The sequence below is a fragment of the Zootoca vivipara genome, chromosome 5 (genome assembly GCF_963506605.1).
Source record: "Zootoca vivipara chromosome 5, rZooViv1.1, whole genome shotgun sequence".
Lineage (NCBI taxonomy): Eukaryota > Metazoa > Chordata > Lepidosauria > Squamata > Lacertidae > Zootoca > Zootoca vivipara.
Genome location: NC_083280.1, coordinates 5,009,933 through 5,025,956, shown reverse-complemented (window position 1 = coordinate 5,025,956; position 16,024 = coordinate 5,009,933). Strand labels below are relative to the sequence as shown.

The 16,024-nt window shown below is 47.2% G+C and overlaps 1 protein-coding gene across 4 annotated transcripts in view; it reads right to left on the bottom strand.

Annotated features, from left to right (window-relative positions):
* Positions 1-328: 328 nt before the first annotated feature.
* ARMC9 (armadillo repeat containing 9) overlaps positions 329-16,024 on the bottom strand; it is an 85,897-nt gene continuing 70,201 nt past the window's right edge. For 3 of the 4 annotated variants that reach the window (XM_060274281.1, XM_060274283.1, XM_060274282.1), the window contains exons 23-26: positions 15,161-15,285; positions 14,686-14,818; positions 4,013-4,185; positions 329-956 (exon numbers count right to left, since the gene is read on the bottom strand). In XM_060274281.1, coding sequence (XP_060130264.1) covers positions 934-956; positions 4,013-4,185; positions 14,686-14,818; positions 15,161-15,285 — 454 coding nt within the window. In that variant the 3' untranslated portion in view covers positions 329-933. The remainder of the gene's footprint in view (positions 957-4,012; positions 4,186-14,685; positions 14,819-15,160; positions 15,286-16,024) is intronic. The other variant, XM_035133035.2, reaches the window with a different exon arrangement.

Below are 16,024 nucleotides of genomic sequence, written 5' to 3'. Positions count from 1 at the left end.
CCGCGGCCGAGCGCAGAGAGGGAGGGAAGGCCGCGGCCCCGCTGCTCCTCCCACGGGCCAGGTAGGGTTGTCAGGAAGAGGCGGCGGCAGACCAAGATGGCGGCATCGGGCTCCGGAGCCGCCGCCGTGGCCCCGGAGCCCAATGCCGCCATCTTGGTCCGCCGCCACAGGGAAACGGGAGGCAGAGGGTTGAGGGGGGGAGAGCGTGTGTGTGTACGTCCCGCCTCTTCGTCCAGTCCCTGTGTCCGTGGGGCACATGCGCATTAGCGCAAACCCAGGGACACAGGGAATACTGAACGCAGAGACACTTGCACTTTATTATATAGGATGGCTTCATCAATTTGTTAATGATATTATGTGATGTATGCTGTGATGTTCTTTACGTTTTTGTTATTTATTGTTTGTAAGCTGGGATTCGTTTGAATGGAAAGCAATAAACCCGAACAAAATCATGAGAAAGGCTGAAGGTGGATCTGCGTCACAGGCAGACGGACGCAAAGAAAGCTATGAGGGCAGGAGGCTGGGTAAATGGATGACTGACGTAAGACTGCAGGGTCTCTACCAAGGATGAAAACAGTAGCAAACCAGCTACTTGCTGTAAGCACAAGTCCCTCAGGACAACGGGGTGGGCTTCCAGTCTGTGTTTTTTGGCAAAAAGCAAGGGACTCCTTGACTGTGCATTTATGCCTGGAAGCAGTGATGTCCAAGGAATGAAACATTCCTCCAGGCAGAATCCTTTGGCCAAGGTCCAAGATAAGGCGCATCCCATCAGATAGTGGCTGGATCTCAGTGCATCCACGGCCCTTGTGCTAATAACCTCCCCCTTGGCTCTGCCGGCTGCTGCAGAAGCGAGGATCCCTGTTACAGGAAGCTGGTAGCGTCTGTCCTTAAGCGCTCGCTCAGACAGGTGATTCCTGAGGAAAGGATCTGTCCTCACTTCCTGGAAGACTGGCTGCCTGCAGAGGAGAGAGAGGGAGGGAGGGAGGGAAGCTATCAGCTAAAGCAGAATTCAGGATGGGGGTGGGGTGGGGCTGTGCCCACAATGGCCACCTCCTCTAGGGGATTAACAGGGAGTCTGTGGTGCCAGAGGATGCGGACAGTTTACTGTAAGAAAAGAGTCACAGTCACTTTGTTATTTACCTATTACGCGTTCCTGCTTCCTCATTCATGGCTTAGTCTCTTCACCAGCTAAGGACATCCTGGATGCTCAAAGGGAAGGGCTGCATACTTAAGAACACGTTTGCCCATCACTATGGTAAACTCTCTGGGAGCAGCAGGGTTGCAAACTGCTTCCCAAGTTTGCATCTGTGTATGTGATCCTCAACAGCAGCTGAAGACGCCTGTGGGAGGGGAAGGGTCCCGCTACTTCTTTGCCCTTCCTTCAGTTCATAGCCCCCCCCCCAACCGCCTGGCTCCTTACTGTCTCAAGACTGGGACCTCCCCTCCCCCCCAAAAAAAAACACAAATTAGCCCCTTTGCATTGATTGCTCAGTTTCCTGCCTGCAAAATGGGGCTGTGCCCTCCTCAATTTGAGAATTAATCAATGTCTGTGAAGCCTTCAGCAGATGAAGCATGACTATAGGGGCCGCTTATTTTTTAAAACCAGGCAAAAGGAGGAGGAAGGATGCCTTCAAAGAAGAAGAAGAGTTTGGATTTGATATCCCACTTTATTACTACCCTTGTTATTTAGTCGTGTCCGACTCTTCATGACCCCGTGGACCAGAGCACGCCAGGCACTCCTGTCTTCCAATGCCTCCCGCAGTTTGGTCAGACTCATGCTCGTAGCTTCGAGAACACTGTCCAACCATCTCGTCCTCTGTCGTCCCCTTCTCCTTGTGCCCTCAATCTTTCCCAACATCAGGGTCTTTTCCAGGGAGTCTTCTCTTCTCATGAGGTGGCCAAAGTATTGGAGCCTCAGCTTCAGGATCTGTCCTTCCAGTGAGCACTCAGGGCTGATTTCCTTCAGAATGGAGAGGTTTGATCTTCTTGCAGTCCATGGAACTCTCAAGAGTCTCCTCCAGCACCATAATTCAAAAGCATCAATTCTAAGGAGTCTCAAAGCGGCTAACATTCTCCTTTCCCTTCCTCCCCACAACAAACACTCTGTGAGGCTGAGAGTGGGGCTGAGAGACTTCAGAGAAGTGTGACTAGCCCAAGGTCACCCAACAGCTGCATGTGGAGGAGCAGAGACGTGAACCTGGTTCACCAGATTATGACAGTACCGCTCTTAAACACTACACCACACAAAGCCCCATGAGATTCCCTGGGCCACTTCCACCTGATCAAATTTGTATCCTGGAACACATTTTCCCTCATCAGGGCTAGCAAGCCAAAAAGGTTTGAGGAAGCTGTGCTCAAGCCTTTCTCCTTTGACCAGCACAAGACTTGCTTAGTCTTGCAATGTATGGAAGGGTTAGAAATGTGTTATCTTTAAGGCAATGGAGATGGTGGCCCAAACTAGGAAGGGCAAGCACAAAAACCAAGTCATGCCACTAACAGGCAAAGGAAGGGAGAAGGAAGAAACTCCAGCTGCTATCAGGAAACATTTCTTGTAAGCCTTGGAGCGTTTTAAAAAAAAGCTCTAATGATGTGGGTTTGCACATGAGAGTGCCACAAACCCTCAAGGTGACACTGTATGGAGGACTTGGGCTTCCTGTTCCACTCATGTGCCCAGAAGTTCAGTTCCACTTTCCCTGGAAAGCGGGGAGCACATGGGCTTCAAGGGCCGCTTTCTTGGCAAGTGTGCACTTTCCGCATTTCAGTCACGCTTCCTTTTCAGCGTGACAATGAGCCAGCGGCAGGAGCAAAGCAGGAAGAACAGGAGGACTCGTGTGTGTGCTAGCAGAGCCCTCTTGATCCAGGCTGGACAGAGCTCCTATCGCAGGAAACAGAATGCAGAGGCACCAGGAGTAAACAGAGGATGCGGGGCGGTGGGGGGGGGACGGCTGCAGGGAGGCAGCAAGGAATGCTTTACAGAGCATGACGCCAGAAGAAAAAAAGCATCAAACCTGCCTGGAAAGCAGCTCCTCATTCTTAGTACCAGCTGGGCTAACCTTCTCATTTTGTGGATATGATGAGGATGAGGATGAGAATACGAAAAAAAATCCTCCCCCTTTCCCGTCCTTCTGTCTGCTGCATGCCAAAGGAAGATGCCAGCTGCTATTCAAGTTACTGACTTGGGCCCCAGGCTATGGGTTCTCAATGGTGCCCGTGATGTAAAGTGATGTCATGACGTTATGTAGGCGTGCCGCAGCAGTGCTTCCGAGGCTGTGCAGGTCCTCGGAGGTCACGTCCGAGGCCTCGTGAGACCTCCGATGCGGCTTCCCATTTCGCAGGGCCTTGGAAATTGCCTCGGGCCACCAACGCAGCTTCCGGTACCAAACTGGAAGTTGTGTCAGAGCCCCCACAATTTTTTTTGTGTGTGTGCCCAGGCACCCAGGGCCCTTAGAGTTGGCACTAGTGCAGCTATCGCTGAAGCCCCTGGAAGGAGCTATCTCAGAGAAGCTTCCAACACAATCCTTGGTGTGGTGCTGTGGTTAAGAGCGGTAGACTCGTAATCTGGGGAACTGGGTTCGTGTCTCCGCTCCTCCACATGCAGCTGCTGGGTGACCTTGGGCTAGTCACACTTCTTTGAAGTCTCTCAGCCCCACCCACCTCACAGGGTGTCTGTTGTGGGGGAGGAGGGGAAAGGAGATTGTTAGCCGCTTTGAGACTCCTTCGGGTAGTGATAAAGCGGGATATCAAATCCAAACTCTTCTTCTTTTCTTAATGGAGTTCCGTCAACCCGTCTGGCTATGTGCCATCAAGCAATGAGGTATTATTTATCTGTTACCCACTCTAATGCCCCAGAGCAGGTTACAGCAGCAAAGCACAGCATTAAAAACAATTTAAAATAACAACCATAAAAATAAGGTGAGTCCCAAAAACATACACCTCAGGTGGCAAAAGACAGGGTCAAAGATGTTTCCTCGAACCATCCCAGACCATGCAAATAAGGCAATTTTGCTCTTACTCTGTCTGCTCCTCGATGACGATCCAGAAGAGCCGGGGCGGCTGGTTTGCTGGGGCCCAGACTGGGAGAACTGGGGAGCGATGGTTGGGATTTTGCCCCTTCCGGGCCTGGCACTTGGGAAGTCCGGGGAGCAGGGGAGCCTGGGTTTGCTGGGGAGGCCAGGAAGGAAGTCGCTGCAAGAGGGAGAAATAGAATTAAAAAACCGGGGGCAGAGCAGCCTTTGCGACTTGGAGAAAGATGGGCTATTAATCTTCTGAATTAATGAAGTCAACTGAGCACCACAAGACAATGCAGAAGTTTGCAAGGGGTCTGGAATTCTGCGACAAAAGACTCTGAATCCTACAACATTTTGAAAACATATCAATTGATATGGCAGACTTTGTTTTGGCTGGCATCAGCCTCATAATGAAATGGTTAAGTACCAACACACTGGCAAGGAACAGCATGCATACCATTTATTCAGGCAAATGTCTCACATAAATTCCTCCTCAAAATTCACATTTCCCATTAAATACTTTAGCTTAACCTCCCCCAGTCTGACCCTACAGTAGATGCCTAAGTAAACGGCCACTGAAGTGAATGCACATTCTCCACCTTCCTCTGGGGCTGTCCAATGCTAGTTTGTAACCTCCTCAGGGCAGGGACCTGTCCTCTTGCACTATGTAAAGCAGTAGGTGCATCTTATAACAGCAGGTGTTAATAGCTATGGAGGAGCTGCAGAAAGGGAGCCTGGATCTTCCATTTGTCTCAAGGCTGAGTCCTAGAACTTCCTTTCATCAGGAAGTAGGAAGAGCCGGCTGCATCAGGCCAATGGCCCATCTCGTCCTTCCTCCTGTTGTTACAGTGACCAATCAGATTCCTGTGGGAAACCGGCAAGCAGGATCCAAGCACAAGAGCCCTCTCCCCACCTCCTGTGGTTTCCAGCAACTAGGATTCAGAAGCATTGCTGCCTCCAAATGTGGAGGCAGAGCACAGCCATCAGGGCCAGTAGCCATTGATAGCCCTCTCTTACATGAATTTGTCTAATTATATTTTAAAGTCATCCTAGTTGGTCACCATCAATGCCTCCTGTGAAAGCGAGTTCCACAGTTTAACTAGTTTAACTGCTGGGAAAAGCTCAGAGTCAGGCTGAGTTTACATGCAGCCTCAGGCCATGTGAAAATATGCCTCTGAGCATGGATAAAGTGAAATCCCCAATACTGCCTGTCTGCGACCAGGGGCTTAGAAAAAAACGATTTCTGGGCAAAGGAAGTGCTCATGCCTTTCCTCCACTCTTCTTGGCTTGTTTGGTTTTTTTAAACTAAACACAGAACACTCCATTGTTAAGAGCAGGGGTCAGCAACCTTTTTCAGCCGTGGGCCGGTCCACCGTCCCTCAGACCATGTGGTGGGCCAGACTATATTTTGGGGGGAAATGAACGAGGTTAAGAGGGTTCTCTGGCTGCCTTCATAGCGGCCCCATGAACTACGAACCTACGCTGCAAAACAACTTCAACAGTTTGCAGGGGATTCCAAATTTTGGGATTCATGGTTAATGTTAGGTACAGACCCCGTTGTTTTGTATCAATTTCTCACTTTGTGGGGTGAAAAACGCCAGGGTTTTGCTGGAAGAAAAACTGCAAAATTTTGGCACAGGTTTATTTTCCTCTTAATAGCCAGGTTGAGGCCCCGACAGGCAAGGAGCAACTCAGATGCAGGAAAGGCGTAAAAAGTGATAGATTCCTGAGATGTCTCAGTTGTAGAGAAGTAATTAAAATGGGACCTCAAAGGGTCTCACAAACAGGCCAACACAGATGCCCCATCAAAGAAAGTCACTGTGAGGGGCAGGGGGTTTGAAAAAAGCAGGACTCTTCCCTCTTGAAAGGAATGTGGATGAGTTTGCAGAGCTTCCAGCCTCCACAGCCACCTGCCAGAGAGGTGGCCATAAGAGTTAACAACCTCTCAGCTTCTCCATTTCCTCAAATTGCTCCCATTGTTTGAGACTTTGCTTTTACAAACTGTTGCCATTGATGGCTCAGGCCTGCTAATAAGGTAGTAAAAACTCTGTTTGAACTGCCTTTCTGCTGCCCTGTTTGATTGCTTCTTTTTACAGCCCTCTCTGCTATCTTTTCAGAAGATCTTGCCAACCCCCTTTCCAGTCCAGCAGGAAGCCTCTGGCCAAAAATAAAAAATAATAAAAAATACAGAGATCATTATCTGGTAGAATCTCAATCATCATAGTTAGAAACTGAACTCAGAGGGGTCCAGAACCAAATGGAGTGGGTTCTAAATGTTTCATTTAGCAAAACAGGCTGTAATGACTTGTGGGCCATTTCTAAACACATGGTCCCCCACCCCGCAACTTTCATGATGCTCAATTCTTGTGCAATGATCTATTGGTATCTGACAGGTATTATCGATGACACCTGGAATGTATACAGACATGGACACTTGCTAAAGAACTTACGGCTCCTATTTAAGTTTCAGTTTGAGATGAGATAGGCCTTTTGCCCAACACATGGGAGCATCAGGGACAGAAAGGTCATGGCTCAGCCATGGAGCAGCCTTAGTACATCTAAATTCCCTGGTTCTATATTTTGGGAATTGCCTCTAGCAGCTTGGGTGGGGCTGGCAGGAGTTGCTTGTGGAAATGGCACAAGGGGGAAAGGGTTTCAAGCCAGCCAGCTCGTTCTGCCCCCGGCCCCAATTCCATTCAGGGCCCTTCGTGGTTCCTTTTAAGCCCAGAGAAGAACAACCTGTTCAGACATCCTGCGTCACATCTAGTCTGCCAAAACGTGCTCCATCAGTGAGCCCTTGTGGATCTTCCCTCTCTCCATTCTTCAAACTCACAAGGTAGAGGGAGAATACAGGGGGCTGTCTTACAGGTGAAACTCGGAAAATTTGAATATCGTTGAAAAGTGCATTTATTTCAGTAATGCAACTATTTTTTTAAAAAAAGTAAAAGCTTTATTTATTGAACAAAGGTAAATAACAGAAAGAAAAAAGATAAAGATAACAAAAATTAGGATAAATCATATATAACAGAAATAACAAAAAAGTAACAAAACCCCAATCTTCGAATCATCTTTTCGTGTACATAAGTAAACACACTTAAATAAATAAATAAATAAATAAATAAATAAATAAATAAATAAATAATAATATTTAAACCATAATTAACTCCTAATGCTTCGTACACATCAACCCCCAAACATTAACCCAAAAAAGAAAAAGAAAAAGTAACAAAATAAAATTAGCAATACTTAACCCCCCCTCCCCCCTATTTCCCTCTACTTCTCAACCTTCTCTATATTACGCTATATATATGTTCCTTCTTTTTTTCTGCAAACCTCTACTTTGGTTTTCCAAACTCATTATTTGAGCCTTTAAATGTCTAGAAGGAGGTCAGAATTCTCTAGATAATACTTAATATAATCTGTAAATGGTTTCCCATTCCCCCCCCTTTCCTTTATTCCTTTAACTTCCTCATATTTTTTTCGCCATATTATAATAACTTATCAATTTAATTTGCCAATCCTCTTTTTTTGGTATTTTTTTGGGACTTCCAATCTTTAGCAATAAGGAGTCTAGTTCTTACTGTCGCGTAGCTTATTATGCACCGATCTTTAGCTTGGATATCTTCTCCCATCATTCCTAATAAGAAAATCCCCGGTGTCTTTTTGAAGGAATATTTTAACATTCTCTTCAATTCTCTGTAAATCATGTCCCAGAACCCTTTGATGTTTTTACATTGCCACCACATGTGAATATATGTCCCGGTTTCTTTATGGCTTCTTTATGGTTTCTTTATAGCATCTCCAGCATTGGTTATTGGTTCCTTTATAGATAAAATTTATTGGTTCCTTTAGAGATAAAAGAAAAATAAAAAAATAAAAAAGTTGCATTACTGTATAGATTCTATAAAGGAATCTATACAGTAATGCAACGTTTTATTTTTTATTTTTCTTTTAATTTTTACAAATGCTTTCTTTTGGAAATTCCACAGTAATAAAACAAATAGTTACAATAATACAAAAATAAACAAAAATAAACATCACTATTACATTTCATTAAGTACATTCCATTTATAATTGACCCGCCTAACGACAAATATTACAATTACAACAAATAAAGGCTTGACATATCTTGCTTTGCATGTCATGCATCTATCTCATATATTGGTTTCACCTTTTAAGTTGCATTACTGAAATAAATGCACTTTTTGACGATATTCTAATTTTCTGAGTTTCAGCTGCATTTAATTATTACACCTTTCCTCCGAGGAGCTCAAGATAGTGTCCATTGTTCTCCCATTTTACCCTCACAACAACCCTGCGAGGTCGATTAGGCAGAGAGAGAGAGAGAGAGAGAGAGAGGGAGGGAGCCATTTGCCCAAGGTCATCCAGTGAGCTTTGCAGCGGAGCTGGTTTCTCCCAGGTGCTAGTCTGACACTCTGACCACTATGTCTTGGTCTGCCTTGACGAGTGCGGCCTGCTCTGGCCTCCCCCGGCCTGCCTGGTACCCTTCAACTTAATAATCCCCAAACCCCTGCGTTGCAATCTTCAAAACTGAGACCAAAAACTGGTACCCTTCAACGGCAGGTGCCAGGCGTTGAATCTTTGAGCCTTACGCAAGGAATGCGTGTGACATACGCTCAGTGGAATTTGCCTTCAGGGAAAACACGTTTTATTGGGGCTACACAAACCAGTGCCTCCAATCACATCCAGATATGAAGCACCTGACAAGGCCATCACAGCATCTCCCTCCGTCTCCGTATGTGAAGCAAGTCAACATTAACCAACCGCAACATCGTGACCCAACCACAACCGGAGGAAAAAATCAGCCAAGCTGGTGGTGGGAATGAACAGGGCTTCCGTGATACGGTGACGGCTAGGTGCTACTCTGGCAGGAAGAAGGAAGGGGGCATGTGAGACATCCGCCACAGAGACATAAATCTTTATCTGCTGGCTCTCTGTGTTCTCTCGCTTTCTTGGGAGAAACCAGCTTGAAGGCACGCAAGCGACCGAAAAGAAATGCTGTACCGGTGACTCATAAGCCATAAATAGTTGGGGGAGAGAATAAAAGGCAAGTAGAACAATGTTCTCTCACCTTCCCACCCATGCCAGGAAATGTTTAGTTACCTTTCTAATATTACAACCAGGGACTCATTCAGGTATAGCATGGCATATATGGGGTGGCCGGGGGGCACACACACCACTACTTATAATAATAATTTATTATTTATAATAATAATAATAATAATAATAATAATAATAATAATAATAATAATAATTTTTATTTATACCCCGCCCTTCCCAGTCAAGACCGGGCTCAGGGCGGCTAACAACAAATAATATCAACACAAATATAAAAGAAACATTTCAGTTAAAACAACAGAATAATACAATGTTAAAATTCAATTTTAAAATTAAAAATCTACGAATAAGATAAAACCATTATAAATAAAACCTTAGGGGAGGATAACCGTGGGGTCAGACTGCGTCAGTCCGAAGGCCAAACGAAACAGCTCTGTCTTGCAGGCCCTACGAAAAGATGACAAATCCCGCAGGGCCCTAGTCTCCTGGGACAGAGCGTTCCACCAGGTCGGGGCCAGTACTGAGAAGGCCCTGGTCCTGGTCGAGGCCAGCCTAGCCACCTTGTGACTCGGGATCTCCAATATGTTATTATTTGTGGACCGTAATGTCCTCTGTGGGTCATACCGGGAGAGGCGGTCCCGTAGGTACGAGGGTCCTAAGCCGCATAAGGCTTTAAAGGTCAAAACCAGCACCTTGAACCTGATCCTGTACTCCACCGGGAGCCAGTGCAGTTGGTAAAGCACTGGATGAATATGATCCCGCAGCCGGGACCCCGTAAGGAGCCTCGCCGCGGCATTCTGCACCCGCTGGAGTTTCTGGGTCAGTTTCAAGGGCAGCCCCGCGTAGAGCGAATTACAATAATCAAGCCTAGAGGTGACCATCGCATGGATCACTGTGGCTAGATCAGGTTGAGAGAGATAGGGGACCAACTGCTTAATGCGGCGGAGATGGAAAAATGCCACCTTGGCTGTGGTTGCAACCTGTGCCTCCATGGAAAGGGAGGCATCCAAGGTTACCCCCAAGCTCTTGACAGAAGGGGCTGACACTAATTGGGCCCCAGCGAAAGATGGAAGTTGGCCCCCCCGCCCCATGTCATCCCGACCCAGCCAGAGGACCTCTGTCTTCGAAGGATTTAGCTTCAGCCGACTCCCACGTAGCCATCCAGCAACAGCTTCCAGGCACTTGGTCAATGTGTCCGGGGCCGAGGCAGGACGGTCATCCATCAACAGATAAATCTGGGTGTCATCAGCATATTGATGACAACCCAGCCCAAAACTCCGGACAATCTGGGCAAGGGGGCGCATGAAGATATTAAAAAGCATTGGGGAAAGGATTGCACCTTGCGGGACTCCACACACCAAGGAGTGCCGCGGTGACAACCCCCTCCCTAGCGCCACCCTCTGTCCCCGACCTGAGATAAAGGAACGCAGCCATTGTTGGACTGTACCCTGAATCCCCACGTCGGCAAGGCGGTGGTCTAAAAGCTCATAATCGACCATGTCGAAGGCGGCTGACAGATCTAGAAGAATCAGCAGCCCCGACCCGCCTTGATCCAGCTGTTTACGGAGGTCATCTGTTAGGGCGACCAGTGCTGTCTCGGTCCCGTGGCCGGGACGAAAGCCGGACTGGAATGGATCTAAAGCCAATGTTTCATCCAGAAACCTACCGAGCTGTTCTAGCCGGGTTCCCCCAGCCACTCTGGGCGGCTTCCAACAAAACATTAAAATACAGAAATCCATCAAACATTAAAAGCTTCCCTAAACAGGGCTGCCTTAAGATGCCTTCTAAAGGTCTGGTAATTGTTGTTCTCTTTGACCTCTGGTGGGAGGGCATTCCACAGGGTGGGTGCCACTACCGAGAAGGCCCTCTGCCTGGTTCCCTTTAACTTGGCTTCTCGTAGCGAGGGAACAGCCAGAAGGCCCTTGGCGCTGGACCTCAGCAGAACGATGGGGGAGGAGACGCTCCTTCAGGTATACTGGACTGAGGCCTGGGATCAAAATGCAGCGTACTAGAGAATCACATAGCATGCCAGGGACCCAAGAATCTCAGGGCTGTATTCAACTAACTTTTACTCAGAGCAGACCCTCTGTAATGAATGGTCAGGACTAACTTAGTTCCATTAATTTCAGCGGGTCTAAAGTGAGTAAAAGTTTGTTGAACCATCAGCTTCATTTCTGCGAAAGTGTAAGCAGGTAGTCCTCATGCCTCCACAGAAAAAACACACCTAAAGATGTATCAGCACATAAAAGCTTAAGAGAGCATCTCCCAACTTTGCTCATGAGGCACAGTGGGATCAAGCAGTCCATATATATATATAATATCTGAACTCATCTCCAACAGGTGACTGTGGGACAAAGGCAAGCCACTCAGGTGTCTTACTGTCTTGGCAAAGACTGTTCTTCAAGGATTTCCCTATCCAAGTAACACTGCACAAATAGAACCATGGGACCTTGGCATGAGTTCATTGTTCTTATGGTTTCTCCAGATCCCTTTCTTCCCTGCTCAAGAACCCGTGAAGCTGTTAACTCCGCTGTCGTGCAAGACTGAAAACTATTTGCCCAGCGCGGAGCTTCATTTATGGAGCTACCAGGTTTTCAGAGCATCCACCTGTTTTCTTGCCATTTCCTCCCTTAGCCACTGGGAGCATCTGCGTGGGTTGAGGCTGCACAAATGCCAAGGGCATCAGTGGATGGCAACACAAAGAGTTGGGGCTGATGCTAAGCTGTGCCTGAACAGGAACCCAGCGGGAGCCCTGCTGAAACTGCTTGGAAACTGCCAAAAATGAAGAGTGAAAGGTAAGTAAAATAAATAAATAAATCCCCTCTTCACCAGAACCCAGGGGCCAAATGCAGCTCTCCAGGCCTCTCTGTCTGGGCCCCCACCTCAGTGGCCCTGATCTGTGGCCTCTTTAAAGTGCTTTTGGTCAGCTGGAATGTATCCTTGAACTGCATTGTGCTTTAAAATGCCTGGAGAACAGAGGGGTGTTTGTGCAAAAACCTCTGTGTGTTGGGCTGGAATGCAGCCTACAGAGGAAAGGCGTGAATTGCCCCCGTTGGCCCCCCCCCCACGCTTGTTGCCTCTGTCCCTACGCACCATTTGCATGCAGCCCCTGGAAAGTTGCCCACAAGGGAATGTGGCCCTTGGTTCCTCAACCCTGATCTAGCCCAACGCCTTGCTTCTTATATTGGCCAGCCAGTTGCTTCTAAGAATCTTACAAGCAGGCATCACAAGGGTGATGGCCGTCCCGTGGGGTTCGGATTCCAGCAGGTGGGACTCAGGAGGTAGACTGTGACTAAACATGGAGGTTCCATTTCTCTACCATGGCTAACACCTGCTGATGATAGACTTCCTCAAGGAAGAGCCCTGCTGCATGAGACTATGGATCTATCTAGTTCAGCATCCTGTTTGCAACAGCAGCCAGCCAGGCGGCTTCCAAGAAGCTTGCAAACTGGGAATGAAGGTAGTCACTCACACCCACACACCCACACACCTCTCTTTGTTCCTGATGCAGTTTATCTATACCATTTCAAGGCAACAGCTCTTTAATAGAAGAGGCCTAACTTCAGGGAAGTCAATTCCCACCTCAACTTCCTCTCCTGGCAACACTTAGACACCCTGACACCTATATTGCCCTCCCAAAGTGAATGTCATGCTATACAGACAAGCAACACATTCACCCCCTTGCAAAAAGGGGGAGGGAACCTTCTTTCCCCTCCACCACTGCTGAGGGCTGCTTGCTGTTTGGGGACCCTCCCTTAACTCCAAGCATAATTACTGGCCCAAAAATAACAATAAAAAATGAACACAAGATTATTGCCTCTGTGCTGCCTCCATAGCTGGAGGCAGCGAGAAAGAATGTGCTCTTATGCTCAGATCCTGCTTGCAGGTATCCCGCAGGCATCTGGTTGGCGACTGTGAGAACAAGATGCTGGGCTAGATGGGCCGTTGGCCTGATCCAGCCAGCTCTTCTTACGTTCCTAATCTTCCACTTTAAAAGGGGGAAACGCACATTGTGCAATGGAATAATTAACTGCGGCTACAGATTTTTGTATTTGGGCTGCAAAACACAGGCTTCTGTTTCTTTAGCGCAGAAGTCCAGACTGCCTGCTTCGAGATGCTAGTTTCCGCAGCCAGGACAAGTCAAGGACATCTGTGCTTGCTGCCCCAGAACTGGGAGATGTCTGGAAGACTTTTTTTTTTTTTAAAGATTTTTATTTATTTCAATCTTTAAAACCATACAGAGAAATCATGAATCCACCTTTACAAGTAGTAGGAAAGAAAAGAATAGAGAGAGGAGGGGGAGGATGTTGGGACCAGACCACAACATGTCCTGCTCTATACACAAATTATCTCTTCTGAATGAGAATTAAAGAAAAGAAAAAAAAGGGGGGGGGAGGAAACAAAGGGGAAGGGAAGGGGGAAGAAAAGGAGAGGAAAAAAAATTGCAAAATACAAATTACAAAAAAAAGAAAAGAAAAAAGAAGAGTACAAAATACAAAAGGGAAAAAAGAAAAATCTGTACATATAAAATAATACACAAAATATAACAACGGTCTTCCAATCATGTCTGGAAGATGTCTGGAAGACTTATGAGCAAGGGAAGCGATCTTACACCAAATCATTTGGGCCATTAATGTCATTATTCTTTATGAGACTTGGCTTGCTTTGGTACACTGCGGCTCCTACAAGTTTTAAACCACATTTTGCATCTAAAGACTCTGTAAACACACAGAAAAGCCAACTTGGACGGCTTTAAAAGATCGTTAAGACAGATTCGTGGAGCAAAAAGCTGCCAATGGCTACTAGTCACTATCACTATGTTCTACCTTCCTTGCCAGAGGAGGTATGACTCTGAATACCGATCACTGGGAATCACAGGCAGGAACTGTCGCACTCGGGTCCTGGCTTGGGGGCTTCCCTTAGGCATCTGACTAGCCCCTGCAAGAACAGGATGCTGAACTAGCCGAGAGCCCTGCTTACGTCCATGGCACTGATTCACACCCGTGAAATGTCACTTCTGCCCATTTGCCTCGGAACTTCCCCATTTGCAAGAAACACATTCAAAGAAAAACGCTATGAATTATTATTTGGCCCCGAAGGTTAATTGCAATTGATGGACAAAAGCTACAGTGGAATGTGAACATTTAGGAATAAATTTCTGGTGGCAAGAGTAATTCGGCAGCGGAACGGACAGCCTCAGAAGGTGGTGGACTCCCCTTCATTGGAGTTTTCTAAACAGAGGTTAGATGGCCACCTGTCAGGGATTCTTTACCTGTGATTCCCGCATTGCAGGGGGCTGGGTCAGATGACCTTTGGGGTCCCTTCTGAATATGATTCTGCAATTCTATGATAAATACACTACTTAAAAATTGACAGGCCACTCTTTCAATAAATAGACCAGGCATGTCCAGCTTTCAAGAGACTGAGATCTACTCCCACTATAAAAAAACTGGCAGTGATCTACCAAAGCCTTTTTTTTTCCTTTTTGAGTGGGGTGTGTATGCAATCTACCGTGATCTGCCATGGATCCCCCTTGATCTACCAGTAGATCACGATCTACCTGTTCGACATCCCTGCAATAGACCATACAATTACATACCTGTCTGACAGTCGGTCTACGCTGTCCTGGGCAACACTGAAGGACTGGAGAGTCAGGATCTCAGCTGCTGATGGGGGAGAACCAACCATTCCAAGACGCCCCAGGGACCCCTCAGAGGTTTCAGTTTCAACTGCTGTTTTGGAAAAGAAATGCTTCAAGATTTGGGAGGTAGTGCTTTCTGCCAAATGTTTGGGCCCACATCTCATGTCCCGTGCCCTGGCTGCTGGTCCACCCATCCTTCAAACCCTCCTGTGGTAATAATGTTCCCCCAACCTGCTGCCCTGCAGTCGGTTTGGACTACAACTCCCATCATGCTGTCTGGTGATGATGGGAGTTCTAGTCCAAAACATCTGTATGACACCAGATTGAGGGAGTGCTAGCAGTGTAGTATCTAGACCAGAGCAGCATGTTCATTGATATGCCCCAGAATGGCTGACTTAAACCTAAAATTAGCAGACTTCCATCAAATCCTTACACGATGAAGAGAAGCAGAGCTCGGAATGGCTGGGTCTCTTGCCGCTGCGGGTCGGGGGACGGGAGTTCTGCCCAGACTGGAGATGGCTATCCCTGCTACAGGAAGAAAGGGCATCATTTTCTGGCCTGGCAAGGAAAACGAAAAGTCAAAGAATGGTGAATGCTTTTAATTGAAAACTATTATCGTGCAAGAATGATTGCCTCCTGCATTTCCTGTAACAGAGAGGCATTTTGCATCACAAGCTGGCTTGCCAGCACCAAAGCAGCCTTGCGGTGCAGTTTCCCCCTCGTTTACCAGTCAGGACATTTTTGCGGAGAACTCTGGGATTATGTACGCAGCTCCTTAGCAAAGCTGGGCAAGCGCCTCCTCTCAACTCATTCCACTGTGTCAGATCAAGATTTACATATCCGTTTGATTCTGTCCCTTTTATAGTAAGCTGAACGCCTGCATCTGCCCTATAGGAAGTGTTCTGTTGGCCCATTAGCTCATTCCTGTCTGCTCTAGCCTTCCCTAATCTGGTGGCTCCCTCCCATAGTTTTTCGGACTGCAGCTCTGACCATTGATCATGCTGGCTGGGCTAATGGGAACAGTAGTCCAACAATATGCACTGGTTGCCGATTTGCTACTGGGCCAGGTTCAAGGTGTTGCTATTGGTATACAAAACCTTCATTATAGAATCATAGAATCATAGAGTTGGAAGAGACCACAAGGGTCATCCAGTCCAACCCCCTGCCAAGCAGGAAACACCATCAAAGCATTCCTGACAGATGGCTGTCAAGCCTCTGCTTAAAGACCTCCAAAGAAGGAGACTCCACCACACTCCTTGGTAGCAAATTCCACTGCCGAACAGCTCTTACTGTCAGG